At 36.9% G+C, this 20,000-nt stretch overlaps 1 protein-coding gene across 1 annotated transcript in view; it reads right to left on the bottom strand.

Annotated features, from left to right (window-relative positions):
• Nucleotides 1-20,000, bottom strand: part of LOC115210623 (polyribonucleotide nucleotidyltransferase 1, mitochondrial-like) — a 578,459-nt gene that overhangs the window by 340,145 nt on the left and 218,314 nt on the right. The window contains exon 14 of the mRNA XM_029779226.2: nt 3,029-3,087. Coding sequence (XP_029635086.2) covers nt 3,029-3,087 — 59 coding nt within the window. The remainder of the gene's footprint in view (nt 1-3,028; nt 3,088-20,000) is intronic.

Here is a 20,000-nt window from a genome sequence, read left to right as displayed (position 1 = left end):
AGTAGTCTGAAAGCGAAAGGGATGAACTGCTCATATCAGGCCTTTCACACCTGCCCTACATCATCATTCTAAAAATAAATAATCACATCAAGTGAAATTCGATGACGAGCACCCGTGCTAGCGGGGTGCAAAGAGCACCATACAAGCGTGATCATTGACAGAGTGGCTAACCGGCTTCGTGCCAGTGGCACATAAAAGGCACCATTCGAGTGTGATCATTACCAGCATCGCCTTACTGGCACTTGTGCCCTGTGCTAGTAGGGTGCTAAGAGCACCATCCGAGCGTGATCGTTGCCAAAGCGGCTAACTGGCTTCCGTGTCGGTGGCATGTAAAAGGCACCATTTGAGCAGGATCGTTACCAGCATCGCCTTACTGGCACCCGTGCTGGTGGCATGTGTAAAAAGATTCGAGTGAGGTCGTTGCCAGTACCGCCTGGCTGGCCCCATGCCGGTGTCACGTAAAGAGCACCCACTACACTCTCGGAGTGGTTGGTGTTAGGAAGGGCATCCAGCTGTAGAAACTCTGCCAGATCAAGACTGGAGCCTGATGCAGCCATCTGGTTCACCAGCCCTCAGTCAAACTGGCCAACCCATGCTAGCATGGAAAGTGTTAAACGATGATGATGATCATCATTGAAATCTTGAAGTTACGAGATAATACCTAGATTAACTCAAATCAATGTAAATAAATAAATAATAAATATGAAAGAGTAATTAGGAAGGTAATGGGACAAAGCTTGATGGAAATTAGCAGGAACAGGTTATTGTTGTGGAGGAGAGTCATGGATCTGGAGTAATACAATATAGGTTGTGGAAAAAAGGAGAAACAAGTGGACTGGGTATGCCTGAGTGGAGGTAGCATAAAGACTAGCCAATTCCAAAGAACAATAGTTGTCCTAGCAGCTGTAGAAAAGCCAGAAATCAGGTGCTGGTATGGTACCGACTTCTTTCTTAGCATCATTAACATAACTTCTCATTGCTGGTGCCACTGAGCCTCCATACCATATGATCAGTAGTCTGGTGGCTAAACCTTATAACCAAAGTGTTTCACGTGGCATCATGCCTGAAGCTGAGTCTGATATTTCACTGGCTAGACTAAGCTACATACAAACAAAAAACTTGTACAATTACATGTTGCCTTCCAAAACCAGTGAAAAATGCTTTGTAATCTACTCTTAAAGAAACGGTAATTCTGACAGAGCAGCTGCTTCAAAATTTTCTAGACAATATAACTAGTCTCTCTCTCCCCCATATATATATATATATATATATATATATATATGGTTTAGAATATCAGAATTTTTTTGTTTCTTTTTTCAGTACCTAGACATTAAGTTGCTAACAAACTCTGCATCTGACATCAACATATAGTCGGTACATTTCAAGCAAACAATAGCACATGACTGCTATTGAATTTAAAAACAGTTTAGACAAGAAATGGCAATTTATTTTCAAGTTTCTTTTCCTCCATTTTGCAGTTTATTTGGACTGGAATTTCAAATTTATGAAACTGAATAGTTTATATAAAGTTTTTGACTTTTAAAACAAACATGAAGACAGCTATCATTTCGGCTGGTATACCCTCCAACCTTCATTTTGGGGAAATTTCGAACCTGGGTTCTCATTCCTAAGGTATTTTTCGATATGATTACTATTATTATTATTATTATTATTATTATTACTCAGGTCACTGCTATAGTAGAAAACATTTGCACAAGATACCTTGCAGTGGGATTGAACCACAAGTTATATGGTTGTAAAATGAGCTTCTTAACCATACAGCCATGTATCTCTCATCATCATCATCATCATAATAATAATATTTATCATCATCGTTTAACATCCATTTTTCATGCTGGCATGAGTTAGACGGTTTGACTGGGGACTGGCAAGCCAGTAGGCTGCACCAGGCTCCAATTTGATCTGGTAATGTTTCTACAGCTGGATGCTCTTAATAATGCCAACCACTCTGAGAGTGTAGTGGGTGCGTTTTATGTGCCACTAGCATGGGAGTCAGTCAGGCAGCACTGGCATTGGCCACATTCGGATGGTGCTTTTTACATGCGACAGGTACAGGGGCCAGTGGTGAGGATGGCATCGGCCACATTTGGATGGTGCTTTTTACATGCGACAGGTACAGGGGCCAGTGGTGAGGATGGCATCGACCACATTCGGATGGTGCTTTTTACATGCGACAGGTACAGGGGTCAGTGGTGAGGATGGCATTGGCCACATCCGGATGGTGCTTTTTACATGCGACAGGTACAGGGGCCAGTGGTGAGGATGGCATCGGCCACATTCAGACTGTGCTTTTTACATGCGACAGGTACAGGGGCCAGTGGTGAGGATGGCATCGGCCACATTCGGATGGTGTTTTTTACATGCGACAGGTACAGGGGCCAGTGGTGAGGATGTAATCGGCCACATTCAGATGGTGTTTTTTTACATGCAACAGGTACAGGGGCCAGTGGTGAGGATGGCATCGACCACATTCGGATGGTGCTTTTTACAGGCGACAGGTACAGGGGCCAGTGGTGAGGATGGCATCGACCACATCCGGATGGTGCTTTTTACATGCGACAGGTACAGGAGCCAGTGGTGAGGATGGCATCGGCCACATTCGGATGGTGCTTTTTACATGCGACAGGTACAGGGGCCAGTGGTGAGGATGGCATCGACCACATTCGGATGGTGCTTTTTACATGCGACAGGTACAGGGGCCAGTGGTGAGGATGGCATCGACCACATCCGGATGGTGCTTTTTACATGCGACAGGTACAGGAGCCAGTGGTGAGGATGGCATCGGCCACATTCGGATGGTGCTTTTTACATGCGACAGGTACAGGGGCCAGTGGTGAGGATGGCATCGACCACATTCGGATGGTGCTTTTTACATGCCATCTTTGTGAAATGAAAAAAAAGTATGCATGCGTGTGTGTATGTGTGTGTGTGTGAGAGAGAGAGAGAGAGAGAGAGAGAGAGAGAGAGAGGGAGAGAGTAGATTTAGATATGGATTAAGAAAACTCACGAAGCTGGATCCAATTTCATGGCTGATTCCAAAGAGTCAAAAGCTACAGTACAGAACACCTAGAATATAAAAACAAAATCAATTTGTAAGAACTGAAAATATATAAAAAGCAAAATCTATGGTGGGAACATTTCTCAACACCTGAAATATTCATTCATCATTCGTTATTAAGAAATTTTGTCGTGTCTAGGGAGGGTCATTATGCTAATATTATTAACACACACACTGGTTCAATTCCACTCCTTTATTATTAGTCAATTGGTAAAATATCTAACTAATCAATTAATAATTATATATATATATATATATATATATGTATGTATATATACATGATATGGGTACAGGACATCACCAATAGAGCAAATAACATGAAAATGAAATACATAAACAAACAAGGGAAAAACGAGTGAAATACATGAACAATGAAAAAAAATGGAAAACAGGACAAGTAAACACAGAGAAAGGACTCTTCATCAGTTGTTGGCTGTCTATCTACTCCTCATTTTGAGCATTCAGCGACAATATGAGTCTTCAAAGACTGTTGCTGCCATAAATTCTAAAACAAAATTTAGGATTTATGGAGGGTCAAAGTTGGGAACAAAAAAAACGACAGTGGAGACATACAAGGAAACTGAACGTAAACAAAGCATGAAGGGTCGTTAGACCAGAACGAGAGGAAAATAGTGAATGCTGAGAGAAACATTTTTTTGAAAAGAGATAAGATAGAAGATATGACTTACTGTTTAACCAAGTTAAACAAACGATTGATTAATTAGTTAGATATTTAGACAATTGATTAATAATAAAGTGCTGAAATTGAACCAGGGTGTGAGTTAATAATATTGGCATAATGACTCTCTCCAAACAGAATATAGTGTTTTTTGTTTTTTTTAATTATGATATATGCAAAATAGTTGAGATGTATTGAGATATACAGATATGGAGACAATTTATTCTCAAGAACAGCGTGAATAGGATAACATCCTTATAATGCGAAAAAGTTTGTCAGCAGTCAGCCATGAAACTTGAACTCACATCTCTGTGATTACCGGTCAAGTGCTTTACCTTTAAGCTAAACTACCCGGTGACAAATTTTTCTGAAATTTTTGAACTTATAAACTTAGCTTTTTTATAGGCGTTGTATGTGAAATTCAAATTACGATATATGTAAACATGGCCAATCGCTGACAAATTTTTCTGCAATATAAGGATTTTATCCTATCCATGCTGTTCAAGCATTATTCTGTGATTGAGAATAAATAGTTTTTTTTTTTCTATTTTTTTACATTTAAATATAAAGAAAACATTACAAATAAAGGGTGTTACCTGTTTCACACAAAGCACAGGTAAAATATACAGACAGCAACATTTTGAAAAGTTACATTCCAGATTTAAAAGTGTCAAATTTTGCAGTTAGCAACCTCACTGCATATTTTATGCACTAACATTTTGGAAGCCTATACAACCCTTTTCTTGTTTCTAGCATAATGGCTAGATTCTTTATGTGAACTCATGTGTCAAAAACAGATTTCATTAATTCTTGGAAAGGTGATTAGACCAATTATAAACAGATACACACACACACACACACCATCTCTCTCTCTCTCTCATACATTTTTACTCACAACCATATAAAAATATAATTGCAAACCCACAGACAAACCAGAAACAAATTTGGAGCAGAGAGGGCATGTCATTCATGAATTCACAAATGGTAACAAAAAGACTTTGACAAACCTGATCGACTCACTGCACGAATGATTGATTAACCCTTACGGTACCAACCCGGCTGAAACCGGCTCTGGCTCTGAGCACAGATGTCTTGTTTTCATAAGTTTTGAATTAAAATCTTCCACCAAACCTTAGTCACAATTAATGTTCCTAACACTAGCTTAATGATTAACTAAGTTATTTTACTAAATTCTTTGTTATTTTTAAAATTAATTGAAAGAAATACAGAGCATCTCAAAATAAATATGGTAATAAAAGGGTTAAAATATATAATACAGAAACAATTCTTAACCATTTTGATACCAACCTGGCTGAAACTGCCTCTGGCTCTGTAATACAAATATTTTGTTTTCAAAAGTTTTGAATTAAAATCTTCCACCAAACTTTAGTCACAATTTATGCTCCTAACACTGGCTTAATGATAACTAAGTTATTTTACTAAATTCTTTATTATATTTAAAGTAATTGAAAGAAACATAAAGCATCTCAAAATAAATACAGTAACAAAAGGGTTAATCAAACAATCAATAAGTTAAGTGGTTAAATAGTCAGCCAATTGACAAATGCAAAATATAGAAGTGAAAGGGAACCAGTGTATGTGTTTTTTATTGGCATAGTGATGTTTCCAAGATATGACAAAGCTATCTTCATATTACTTAACCAATATTCCGATAAAAGGTATCCAGTGCGTAGAACATGGGTACAAACTCCCTTATAACTAAATAAGTACCAATTTAGCACTGGGGTCAATGCAATTAACTAAACCTCATCCCTAAAAATTACTGGCATTATGCCAAAATTTGGAGTCAATGTAATCAACTCCCCAACTCCCCAGAACTTGCTGGCCTTGTGCCAAAATTTGAAACCATCATTATTATTATTATTATTATTGTCGTTATTTTTCCTGCCGTTGCTATTGTTCTTGTTTCAATTAGCATCTATATTCTACGTGTAATAACTGACATCACATGTCTACAAATATTACAAATAGAGAATACATTAGCATTTAGTTTTCTCATATTTATTCAGACAACTACTGTTGTCAACAACAACAACAACAACAAAAAAAGCTAAGAAGTGAAGGAACTTGTTTATTATTGCAAACAAATAATAATAATAATAATAATAACATTGTGATGCTTTATACAAACAACACATAAATACAGCAACAACAATTTCTCTTTATTTTCTTTTTTTTTTTTTATTTTTATAATTATATTTATTTTATTTTTTTAGAAACTGAAGCCAGAAGGAAGATTCGATTCAGTATAATTTTATTTATATTATGCTTTTTGATGATAGATGAAAAAGAATATTGTTTATATTTGCGTTTTCTTTTTTTCTTATTTCTCTTAGTGGAGAATGGCAGAATTTGTTACATTGTTTATTACGTTTATTATCAGTATTATTTTTTTTCACCGCCTTTATACATACTATATACACACATATCTATATACGTATATATATTTTATTTTCTGAAGCATCTTACCCCTAAAGGTGTTCTACTACATGGAAATACATTTAACATTATTTGTATGTTTTGATAAGGAAAAGAAAAATTTATTTTCCACAGTGTCAATTTGTCTTGTTTTTCTGATTCATATGCTGTTCATATTTCATGTTTAACTCTTTCAACTACAACATGCATGTTTTTCAAACTAGAAACCTTTGTACATTGGAACAAAGCTGTGTAACAACTGACACCAGATTGTCTACTTCCTTTGAAGCAATCTCCTCTTTATATGATCTGTGCATTATAGTTAATCCTTTGGACCTTAGAGAAGGGCATGTTTGTTCTGCATGTAAATGTCATTTGATTCGATTATTCTACAGCAAAATATGAGAGCGTACATAATGCATAAAGCCTTGGATTTACATGACAGCTTCGATGGAAAATTGTGTTGTTCATTTCTCACCTGGAAAACCTTAGCAACATCTTCACAAAGCAGTTACCAGTGCAAATCATAATGTAATCAAGGCTCTGATTCTCGGAGAACTTATTAATCCATGTAGGAGATCATCACATACAAAAACCAAATTTTTCTATTCAATAAGTTACACAGATATAAAGGACAGTTTCAAAGAATTTTAAAGGTCCTCTTAACCGTTTAGCATTCAGATTATCCTATCAAATGTAGTACTTATTTATTCAATCATTCAATTATGCTTTCAATTAATTATGTACGATCTCGTAGCCTTGACATTTCAATGATGCCATCAGAGGATTACTCATTTTTGCCAGCTGAGTGGACTGGAGCAACATGAAATGAAGTGTTTTGATCACCTGGTCCAGGAATCGAAACTGTGATCTTATGATCAGAAGTCCAACACCCTAACCACTAAGCCAGGGGTGAGGAAACTTTTTAGTGCAGTAGGCAAAAATTTCCAAAGGAAAAGGTCTGCGGGCGGGGATCACAAATTCTAACTTTTATATCTGTGTAAATCTTGTATATACATATACATTAATAAAGATAAGTTTAACACATTAAATTAACATGTAACATCTTCATTAATGCTGCCACTGAATTTAGGACATTTATATTACTTATGTGGTATTCTATATTTTTCAGCTAGAGTGTAGTTGGGTCTCAAGGAGGTGGTACAAACCTAGCAATATGTGTTTTATTTATAGTGGAAACAAATTTCCATTCAAATAGCAATTAACAGACAACTTCCGTTCGAGTTTAACTGTTTGATAGAAACGTGACCTATGTCGCAAATTGGCATATGACTATTATATAAACTTCATAATTGAAATTTTATAATTCTGCACATACGAGTATATCAGCCCGCAGGTGCAATAGAATGTGCTCCCGGGTGCAATTGAGCCCACAGGCAGCTGTTTCCCCACCCCTACACTAAGCCATGCACATCATCATCATCATCGTCGTTTAACGTCCGTTCTCCATGCTAGCATGGGTTGGACGGTTCGACCGGGGTTCTGGGAAGCCAGAAGGCTGCACCAGGCTCCAGTCTAATCTGGCAATGTTTCTACAGCTGGATGCCCTTCCTAACGCCAACCACTCCGTGAGTGTAGTTGTCCACAAAGACAGGTGGTGTACAAAACAAACAGATGTATTAGTATAGCGCTCAGGAGTAGAAAAAGTCCACATTTATTCACATTCTTTTGAATTAAGCATGCATTATCTCAAAGCTTTGAGATTTTGATGATGTGACTGTATGTTTTTAGAATGGCATTGTAGGCTACATGTGAGAGGCCTGATCTGGCTAGTTTGAACATAAAACAGGAAGAACATTTTGATTGGATATGGCCAGTTAAAATGCTAAAGGATTAAGTCACATGGCCTAGTGGTTCGAGTGTTGCACTTACAATCACAAGAACAATGTTTCAATTCCCAGACAGGGCAGTGCATTGTGTTCTTGAGCAAAACACTTCATTTCACATTGGTCCACTTCATTCAACTGTAAATGAGTGACCCTGTCATGGACTACTGGCATCCCATTCAGGAGGATTGCTGTGATCTTGGTCATTCAAATGGTGTAGAAATTGGATCACAGGACCTAAGTGACTCAAGACAGTACTTACTGACTTACGGAGGGAAGAGTCAGAGCAAAGCTGTTGAGATAATGGGGTTCATGAGAATGCAGTAGACAATAAAAAATGTCAAAGGAACAGAAATAACTGCAGAACAAACACTAAAAGGTACACAAAACTTGGTAATAGTTAAGAATCCATAATAGATTTGCAAAAAGATCACCTCTTAAACTTAGTGAAACTTTAAGAGGTGGATGATAATTTTGGAAGACAGTTAAGTTCATAACAGCTTCTGCTATAGCCCCAGGTAGACCAAAGCCCAGTGTGCAGACTTGGTCGGAGGAAACTGAAAGAAGCCTATTGTATATTTGTATGTGTGTGTGTAATGAATACACTATCTAAATCGTTGGCTCCTCAACTGGGTTCCATATCACTTCAAGGGTCCTTATAAGATTTCGTGGTTGAAGTTTACATACAATAAATCAGTTATACTTTGTAGATTGTTAGCCACTACACACATTTTTTTCTCTCCTTGTTTTTTCTGTGTCCCTTTCTGTAGAAGAGCGTAGGCTCGACACGTAAAGACTTTTTCTACTCCTGAGCGCTATACTAATACATCTGTTTGTTTTGTACACCACCTGTCTTTGTCTTTTGATTATTTTTGCAAACTTTCCCTTTATATATATATGTATATATATAAAGGAAAAGTTTGCAAAAATAAACAAAAGACAAAGACAGGTGGTGTACAAAACAGATGTATTAGTATAGCGCTCAGGAGTAGAAAAAGTCTTTTACGTTTTTCTCCTTTTACTTGTTTCAGTTATTAAACCATGCCCATGCTGGGGCAGTGCCTTCAAGCATTTTAGATAAGTGAGAGGACCCCAGTACTTATTTTTTTAAAGCCTTGGTCTCTTTTGTTGAACTGTTAAGTTACTGGAACATAAACATACCGATACTAGTTGTCAAGTGGTGGCAAGGACAAACAAAGACACAAACACACACACACACACATAAATATATGACAGGCTTCTTTCAGTTTTCTTCAACCAAATCCACTCACATGGCTTTGGTCAAGCTGGGGCTATAGTAGAAGATACTTGCCCAAGGTGCCACGCAGTGGGACTGAACCTGGAACCATGTGGTTGGGAAGCAAACTTCTTACCACACAAACGTATTTAATTATAAAAAAATAATAGGATTTTTTAAACACTGAATGGCTTTGAGGATCCATCCTAGTAAATTAGGAATCAATGGGAATCCATAGGAAAAAAACTTGTTAAGAATCACTGATCTAAATTCAAAGTGAAAACAATCATTATCATCATCATTTAATGTCTATCGTCCATGCTGGTATTCGTTGGATAGTTTGACTGGGCTGGCATGCTGGAAGGTTATGCCAGGATTCAGTCTGATTTGGCATGGCTTTCTACAAATGGATGGCCTTCTTAATGCCAGCCACTCTGAGAGTGTAATGGGTGCTTTTACATGCCACTGGCACAGGAGCCATTTACATGACATCAGTATCTGCCGTGACTGCGATTCTGCTCAGCATCATGGGTCTCTTCTCAAGCATGACATAATGCCAAAGGTTTTGGTCATTGCCTTCATGAGACCCAACACTCAAAAGGAACTCGGCCACCTCACTTCTGTGAGGCCCAACACTTGAAAGGAACTAAGCCAATCTGCCTTCATGAGGCCCAACAATCGAAAGGAACTCGGCCACTATGCCTCCATAAGGCCTAACATTCAAAAGGAACTCAACCACTTTGCCTCTGTGAGGCCTAACATTCAAAGGTTGATTTTTTACATGTCACTAGCATGGATGCACTTGGCTTAATGGTTCCTATTAAGCAGAGCACATCACCAAAGTTCTTGGTCACTAGTCATTGCCTCTGTGAGGTTCAAAGTTCAAAGATCATGCTTCACCACCTCGTCCCATGTCTTCCTAGGTCTACCTCTAGCACAGGTTCCCAATACTTTCCAAGGATAACATATTGGGTTGATGCATAATTATTGCAGATTTTTTCCAACAAATTTTATTCAACAAAAACAATAACAACATGTAACAAAAACATCTTTCAATGATTATTCCAGAGCATATCCACCATCTAATTTAATCACTGCTTCCCATTTGCTTAGCAGACAGTCAGACCGTCATTTAAAGATGTTTTTGTTAAATATTGTTATTGTTTCTGTTGAATAACATTTGTTGCAAAAAAGCAGCAATAATTATGCACCAACTCAACATTTTCTTACCCTGGATTGGAAATTCCTCCTTTGAAATACGAACCATAGTATACAGTGCATGTCTAACCTGTTGCTAGCTATCGTTAATGATATAAATTTTTACTACAAGCAATAGCAACATATGGGAACACACAAAGAAATTCAAATCAGAAATTATTTTGCTTCTACCCAAGAGTGTAATCTGCGAGAACAACTAACATGATATCAATAACACAAACAAAATTTAAAAAAAAACTAATAAAAAACAAGTTTCAAAAAGCTTAGGTTGCACTAAAGGGTTGACAAAAACCCCAGATTCTGTCTTGGAGAAAGTAAATACAGAGCCAGCTGAGTAAGTAAAGCGATTATCTCTTCTGATCTAGTAATATTTATTTCGAATGTGTATTGATAAGCACACCTCTTGCATCATCTTCAATATTTCCTATAGCATTGAGGTGAAAGAAAAAAAGAAAAAGAAAACAAAAATATCCAAAAACAAGTGAATAGAAAATAGTGAAAGAAATATTTTTCAATGACATTGTATCCTGAATGTAACATTAGAAATTCTTAATGTCTATTTTAGTTGTACTTTATTTAATTTTTTGGATTTTATTTCAGTTACCTTATTTGTTTGCTTGTTTAATTGTTTACCAATTTCTAAATGTTTTAAGCTTTCTGAAAATGGTTCACAAAAATTGTGTATAGCAACATCAACTTATAAGCAGGAATCGCTTCTTTGGCGAAAACACCATCTTATCGTCTTAATAAACGATACTGCATATCTTTTTATGGGTGTATAATACACTTTTAAAATAGGTATGCAGTTACATGCATTGACTGCAACAGCTAACACTGCACCTTGTTTTGTGCGAAAAAGAATGAAAATGAGATAAATTAAAAATTTAAAAATTTAAAGATGAAGAACAAAATTAAACTAATAGGTGTGAAGAAATAAATGGGAGGAGAGAGTGGATGCAAAAATTTGAGCAGAAATTCAGTTTATCAATAAATGTATGCAAACTCTGTTGTGGGTATTTTATTTTTTTTTTATAATTTATTCATTTATTTATTTATTTATTCATTCATTTATGTATTTATTTGTTTGTTTATTTTTCTTTTTGTTATCAACACTAGTCATAGAACATTAATAAACCCAAATGTAACAAAACAGACATTATCAAATTACAGAACAACTGTCAACAATAAATGGGATTTAGCAGCAGGAGAACAGAATAACAACATTGAAATATAAAAATTTCAAGGAAAATAAAAAAAAAAAAATACATGATTTACACGCAAAGGAAAAAAAAAACGAAAAGAGAAACATGACAAAAATCAAACAAAAAATGCGTTTTTCTTTCAGAAAGAAGCAGGTTTTTGTTTCGTTTTTCCAGTAAAGTGAGAAAATAACATATTAACAGAGGTTTCTTAGAAATTGGAATAAAACTCCTTTGAGAAAATCAGGAGAGGAATTCAGAAGTATTTATTAGGATAAATATATTCCTTAACTGTAAAACTGCAATGGCTGTTTTGTCAACGAGAGTACAGAGGAGTCCAAAGAGATAATTATAAAGTTTCCATGTCAACACTTGCACACATACATATGAATAAATACACATATGTATACACACACACTCATACATACATACATGCCAATACATATATATATATACTCTTTGATACATCCATTTATGCATATATGTATGCAAATGAATATGAATACTGTTCACTTCCCAGACATTTGTACATAACTGCATACGCTTTATACGCACTTTTGACAAGTTGTGGTGCACCTGAGCACTGTATATAATAATTTCATTATTATTATTATTATTATTTAACAGGCTGTATTGAGTACAGCATTTTGTATACACCCACTTAATTCTCTCTCTCTCAATATATATATATATATAATAATATGAGGGAATATTATTCCAAACTTACAGGGAAAAATTCAATTTAGAAATAAAAATCAAATTTCACAAAATATAAGATATATATGTGTATATATATATATATATATATATATATTAGAAAAAACCCCCACCTTTTATCAATTCAATAATGAAAAATTAAATTATACCATTTAGAAAAAATATATATTATAGAAGATTAAATATAAGATAAAACATATAACAATGTTTAAATAATGTGCAAAATAATAAATAAAACGTATATATTTGGTAGAATATATATAAAACATAAAAGTGCCTGTGTGGTGTCACATAAAGGTGCCCATGTGGCAACACATAAAAGCACCCGTGTGGCACAGCATAAAAGCACGCTCTGTAAAGTGGCTGGTGTTAGGCAGGGCATCTAGTTGTAGAAACCATGCCGAATCAACAGGAGTCAGGTGCAGCCCCATCACTCCCACCACCAGCTTGCCAGCTCTGGTTACACTGTCCAGTCCATGCCAGCAGGGACAACAGACGTCAAATGATGATGATGATGAAGATGATGATATATAATCCTATGAACTTGTAGATTAACATCTCACGAAATTTATAGCAACAACATCCAGGCTGAATTCTTCACGAAGCTCCCTAGAATCCAGCTGATGACTAACTGGCGAAATAAGGCAACTGGTGTGAAACTGAAGTAATTTATGCTAATTATGCAAATATATGCAATAACTTTGACTCGGAGAAGGTCAAAGTTCACAAAATACTCCTTCTTGAAAAATTCTTAGGAGCTGAAGAGAGTGTCCCAATGGAAAGGAAGGGAAAACAATGCTTGAAGACAGGAAAGCAGCCAAGAAAACGATAACTGTGAAAGAAAAGTAAAAATCAACTTTAAATCTTCTCCATATTTGCAAAAGAAATAACGCAGGAATTGGTGTATGGTAAGTAGCTTGCTTATGAACCACATGATCCCGGGTTCAGTCCCACTGTGTGGTACTTCTAGGGTAGATTTGGTAGATAGAAAATGAAAGAAGCCCATCATATACATATATATATGTATATATATATATATATATATATATAATAGGAGTGGCTGTATGGTAAGTAGTTTGCTTACCAACATGATCCCGGGTTCAGTCTCACTGCGTGGTACCTCGGGCAAATGTCTTCTATTATACACTAGGGCTGACCAAAGCCCCATGAGGGGATTTGTTAGATAGATAAAAATGAAAGAATAACCCTTTTTTTTTGGTGGCATGCATTGTTGGAGGATTTCCAGCAACAGACATTTATCAACCTTAGTTTCAAACTTGAGTCTAATCTCTTAATATCCAGGATTAAGACAGATCATATCAATTAAAAAATATATAATCGTTGTCATCTTTCAATGTGCATTTACCATGTTGGCATGGGTTGGATGTTTGACAAAATCCAATCTGCATCACACACCAGTGTCAACTTCAACATGTTTTTTTTTTTATGACTGGATGCCCTTCCTAATGCCAACCACTTTACAGTGTGTAATGGGTACTTTTTTTTTCATGCCACTGACACAAGTGAGGTTGCCAAGTTACTGACAAGACAGGAAAAGGATAAGAAAAATGAAAAATCCTCCTCAACTGAGGGAGGATTTGAGAGGTGGAGAGAGGTGGTTTTGGGCCAGGTGTTGGGAGGTTACAGTCTGAAAGAGGGGTCTTGCTACAGAAAAGATATATGGCTCACATTATATAAGGGTAGGTGGGAGAAGTTGGGAAGAAGATAAGATGATAGTAAAGGAGTGCCAGAGGAGGAAGGGAGTGGGCGTAAGAGGAGATACAGACACTGGATTAAGTACCAGTTGTGTACTGGAGTTGATCTAATCGACTGGCCTCCCTGCTCCCCGAAACTTTCGGGCCTTGTGCATGTGAATGTGTGTGTGCATAAGCAGAGAGAAATGTATTGCTTGACTGTTGATCTAATAGGCATCTTCAAATCACCATAGAGATGTAAATATTAAAAAAAAAAAAGAAAAATTTTCATCTGTGAAGATGAGGCTCATGGTATAAAAATATCATAACATCAGCTTGGGATTTGAAACTAGAGTCTTGTGAGGAGAAATGTCAACATGATCATTACTTGTCACATGCACTCTTTGATATCAGCTCTAAATATCAGGGTGCCCTTTGGGCAGCAGCACATCTCATTAAAAGTCCTACTTCATTCCAAATGTCAATCCACAATGAATCCAGCTCCTGTTCTATGGGATACCAATGAAAATCCTTCGCAGGTTAAATATGAACAGATCTAATTTCTCTCTGGAATTAACTAAGCCACCATTTATTTTCTACATCTGTAACTAAGCAAATATTTCTGTGACTGTATAATTCATTTTGTCCAGAAAGTTGCCTATGTTCTAAATATTGATCTAATGTCATTCAGAGAAGGGGTCTCTGTAAAAAAAAATCCAGTCTTTTCATGATAATTTCTAATTTAAACGCAAGGCCAGATATGCTTTTTAAGCTTTTCTACTCTAGGCACAATGTGGAGGCGCAATGAACCAGTGGTTAAGGCAGCGGACTCATGGTTGTAGGATCGCAGTTTCAATTCCCAGACCGGGCATTGTGAGTGTTTATTGAGCGAAAACACCTAAAACTCCACGAGGCTCCAGTAGGGGGTGGTGTCGAACTCTGCTGTACTCTTTCACTACAACTTTTTTTCACTCCTTCTTCCTGTTTCTGTTGTACCTGTATTTTAAAGGGCCAGCCATGTCACACTTCCTGTCACGCTGAATCTCCCCAAGAACTACATTGAGGGTACACATGACTGTGGAGCGCTCAGCCACTTGCATGTTAATTTTACAATCAGGCTGTTCTGTTGATCAGATCAACTGGAACCCTCGTCGTCATAACCGATGGAGTGTCAGAAAAAAAACTCTAGGCACAAGGCCCAAAATTTTGGGGGAGGGGGCCAGTTGATTAGGTTGAACCCAGTACACAACTAGTACTTAATTTATCAACCCCAAAAGGATAAGAGGCAAAGTCAACCTCAGCAAAATTTTGAACTCAGAACATAAAGGCAGATGAAATACTGCTAAGCATTTCACCCATCATGCTAACATTTCTGCCAGCTCAAGGCCTTAGAGACCTTCAGTATTTGTTTCTACCCTAGGAACAAGACCCAAAATCTTTGGGAAGGGGGCCAGTTGATTAGATCAACCCCATTGCACAACTGGTACTTAATTTATCGACCCTGAAAGGATGAAAGGCAAAGTCGACCTCAACAGCATGCTAACATTTCTGCCAGCTCACTGAAGCTGAAGTTTTAGTCAATTAAGACAAACTAGTACTTACCTAGCACTTAATTTTATCAAACTTGGAAGGGTGAAAGGCAAAGTTTACGTAATGAGCCAATAGAGGTACCCACAAAGCATTCTGTCTGACGGTCTAATGATTCTATCAATCAATCAGCCCTTATTTAGTCATTTAATGAGAGGAAAAAACATTCGGGTAGACTTAATCCCATAGTATTTCGATTACTCTACCAAATGCAATGCTTATTTTTTCATATTGTTTTGGATTAGTCATATATCATCTCATAGCTTTGAGATTTTGATGATGTAGAATGACATTGCAGGGTAGGTGTGAGATGCCAGATTTGGCTAGTTTGGGCTCAATGTGGCTGTTTTAAATGCTAAAGATTTAATCAATCATTCAGTTTACCATCATCACCTGGCACCTTCAGGTACCAGTAGCAGAGTCTACACTGAAGTAAGCATCCGAGTCAGGTCTCAAGTTTGAAGGGCCCCCCCCCCTTTCCTTCAACCAGTCTTGCAGGCTCTGCAAAGAGTCAGAGGCACTACCTGCCCTCCAGACTAAAAAATACAAAAAAAAATTAAATAAGAGGCACAAGAGTGGGTGTGTGGTAAGTAGCTTGCTTACCAGCCACATGGTTCTGGGTTCAGTCCCACAGCGTGGCACCTTGGGCAAGTGTCTTCAACTATAGCCTCGGGTTGACCAAAGCTTTGTGAGTGGATTTGGTAGACGGGAACTGAAATAAGCCTGTCGTATATATGTGTATTTATATATATATATATATATATATATATATATATATATTATATATATATATATGTGTATGTATGTATGTGTGTGTATACGTTGCGTATCTGTGTTTGTCCCCCCAGCATCACTTGACAACCAATGCTGGTGTGTTTAGGTCTCCGTAACTTAGCAGTTCAGCAAAAGAGACTGATAGAATAAGTACTAGGCTTACAAAGAATAAGTCCTGGGGTCGATTTGATTCGACTAAAGGTGGTGCTCCAGCATGGCCACAGTCAAATGACTGAAACAAGTAAAAGAGTAAGAGTATCAGGTATATTCAGGCCTTTTGGAAGTTCTACAGTTTAACCATTTAGCACTCAGATTAATCTGTTAAATAAAACGCTTATTTATTCACATTGCTTTGAATTAACCATGCATTATCTCATAGCTTTGAGATTTTCATGATGGGGTCACTTATTTTCAGAACAGCATGGTAGGGTTGAGAGTTAGAACATAAAATAAGAAAAACAGCTGGACCGGATATGGCCAGTTTAAACAATAAAGGGTTGAAGTAGGTATAATTTCAAAACTGCATACAAGAAACCTGACTATTTACACTCCTCATCAGATAGTATACACGTCCATTAAGCAGATGACAGGCTGGCTGGAATAATGCCTTTAATCATAGTTCCGCTTGACCAGAACTAACATGGGGCTAACCAACGATGTCTGTTGGTGTATGGATCAAACTAAGTTGGACTCTGAGGGAAACAAAGTGAATACTATGAACTAATAAACCTCTTAGTAATGTAATTGTGTGATCAACTCTACACCAGTAATCATTCCCTATTCAATATTCATTATTTAGATATCTAGATGGCCTTTGATTTTTATTGGTTATTCTCAAGAGATGGCATATGTGTGTGTGTGTGAGAGAGAGTGAGAGTATATGCATGGAGTATTTTAATATTGAGGGCATCGTTTTGAACAGTTGACAGGGAGACAGAAAACTGAGACAAAGCTACCATATTCTGTAAAGTTGTTTGATGATGATGATGATGGTGGTGGTGGTGGTGGTGGTAGTGGTAGTGGCGGTTGTCTTGGTTATTGTACTGAAATATCACTGACAGTAGAGATAATGACAGTGTTAGTGTTGCAGTTACCAATAAATAGATGGAGTCTAGTATGTTGGCTATCAGATGGCAATGGTGATAACAGGGTGAGCAATGCCAAAGACAAAGATTGTGATGGTGATGGCCAACATCAGTGCCATCATCATCTTCATCGTTCTTGTTATCACCATCATCATCAGAATCATAAGGTGAAGACAAACGCAGATGTCAACACTCACAATAACATTAATGGTGGTGGCGGTGGTTGCGGCGGCAGTGGTGGTGGTGTTAGTGATAGTGATGATGATGGATGGTGATGGTCACAATGATGATAATGATGACAAATGACGATGACAATGATGATGATGATGATGATGACAGCTGCAGTGATAACGATGTTGATTTTATTATGGAAAAAAAAAAAAATTATATACACAAATAAACAAATAAATATTACTAACAAGATATTACTTGAGGCATGTCTTTGTGTTTGAAATAAAAATCCATTAACCTTTTCCTATTTTTATTATTGTCATTTTTGTTTATCATCATCGCCATAATTATTACAATCATCATCAACGGCGGCGTCCTCATCATCGTCGTCGTCATCACCGCCACCACCACCACCACCATTACCATCGTCGTCGTCATCATCATCATCAAAAGACATCACAACCATTAACATTATCACCACCACTGATGATCATCATTTTGCTTTTCTTCCCCCACCACCACCACCGTCACCATCACCATCACCACTGCCAACGCCACCACCACCATCAACACTGCCGCCATCGCCACCGCCGACGTACAATAGCAAACAAAGGATTAGTTGTTACATTAAAGCAAACATTAAAATTTCTATGAAGATAACATATTAAGCCAATCTCGGTAATACAGACATGGAAAAGATCAAAGACCTAATTTTAAGCCCATTAACATCTTATTATTCACCCTAATGAGGAAGATATTCTGTCGCGTGAAAGTGATTCCTTTTAATGAAAAGTACTTGCATACGAGTGAGTAATTAGAAATATGCAAGTTTGTTTTGTAAATCACTTTGATGCAACTACAATGTGTTAATAGGCATAGGTCGCGATTTAAATTTGCAAAAATAAAACTGGAGAGACATTTATGTAGATGGATGTGCAGATGTGTGAGTGTATAAGTGTATATGTATGTGTATATATATATATATATATATATAAAATATATATATATATATATATATATATATTTAACATACCTATATATATATATATATATATATATATATATATATACATACATATATACATACATGCATATAATATATATAAATAGAATATATATAAATGTATATATATATATATGTACACATACACACACATGCACATATATACACATACATATATGATAGATAAATACACACCCATACATAATTATACATAAATACATAGATATTCAAATTTTCATACATATCTACACACACACTAACAAACACACGCAAGTACACACACACACACACACACACACAAAACACACACACACACATGTATAAGCATTTCAGAAAAATGACTCGAACTAAGATCAGAGTTGAAACTGGAACAATCACAAGAAAGGAACGTCATGACAGCCATTTAAAACACCCACACATAAACATACGCATTCATTTTGTGTTGTATTTCTTAATCAGTTGAAAGATGCATGGAAAATGTCAGTGATGAGGTCACTGATGTACAACCAAACTTTTTTGACACTTCATAGGATGATACAGTACATTGAAAAGTGTAATGTATATGTGTGTACGCACATATGTACATACCTCTGTGTGTGTGTGTGTGTGTGTGCATGTGTGTGAGGCTTGTATGCTGGATGAGAAATGTCAGTGTATATGTTCCACAGAGTGCTAGTGTATTGAAAGAGAAGTTAGGCACAAGAGAAATAAGATGCAGTAAGCAAGAAAGAAGACTGTGTAATTTATCTTTTTGATAGAGGTCTTTGTCTTGTAAGATACTTAACAACCCTCTTGGTGCTGGTGCCATGTAAAAAGCAGCCAGTACACATGATAAAATGGACAGTATTAAGAAGAGATCCAGCCACAGAAATTATGCCAAAGCAGACAAAGGAGTTTGGAGCAGTCTTCTGGCTTACTGGCCGGTTCATGCCAAACCATCTAAACAATGCTGATGATGATGACAAAGGGCCTCTCGCTCAGAGTAAAACATAGACTGTATGGCAATGAAACATGGGCCATGACTGCTGAGGACATGCGTAAGCTCGCAAGGAATGAAGCCAGTATGCACCGATGGATGTGTAATGTCAGTGTGCATACTCGACAGAGTGTAAGTGCCCTGAGAGAAAAGTTGGACATAAGAAGCATCAGATGTGGTGTGCAAGAGAGACAACTGTGCTGGTGTGGTCATGTGGTGAGAATGAATAAGGATAGCTGTGTGTAAAAGTGCCACACCCTAGTGGTTGAGGGAACCTGTGGAAGAGGTAGACCCA

Source organism: Octopus sinensis, linkage group LG4 (assembly GCF_006345805.1).
Source record: "Octopus sinensis linkage group LG4, ASM634580v1, whole genome shotgun sequence".
In the NCBI taxonomy this organism is placed as follows: Eukaryota; Metazoa; Mollusca; class Cephalopoda; order Octopoda; family Octopodidae; genus Octopus; species Octopus sinensis.
The sequence above is the reverse complement of the archived record's forward strand: the minus strand, read 5'-3'. Positions and strand labels throughout refer to the sequence as shown.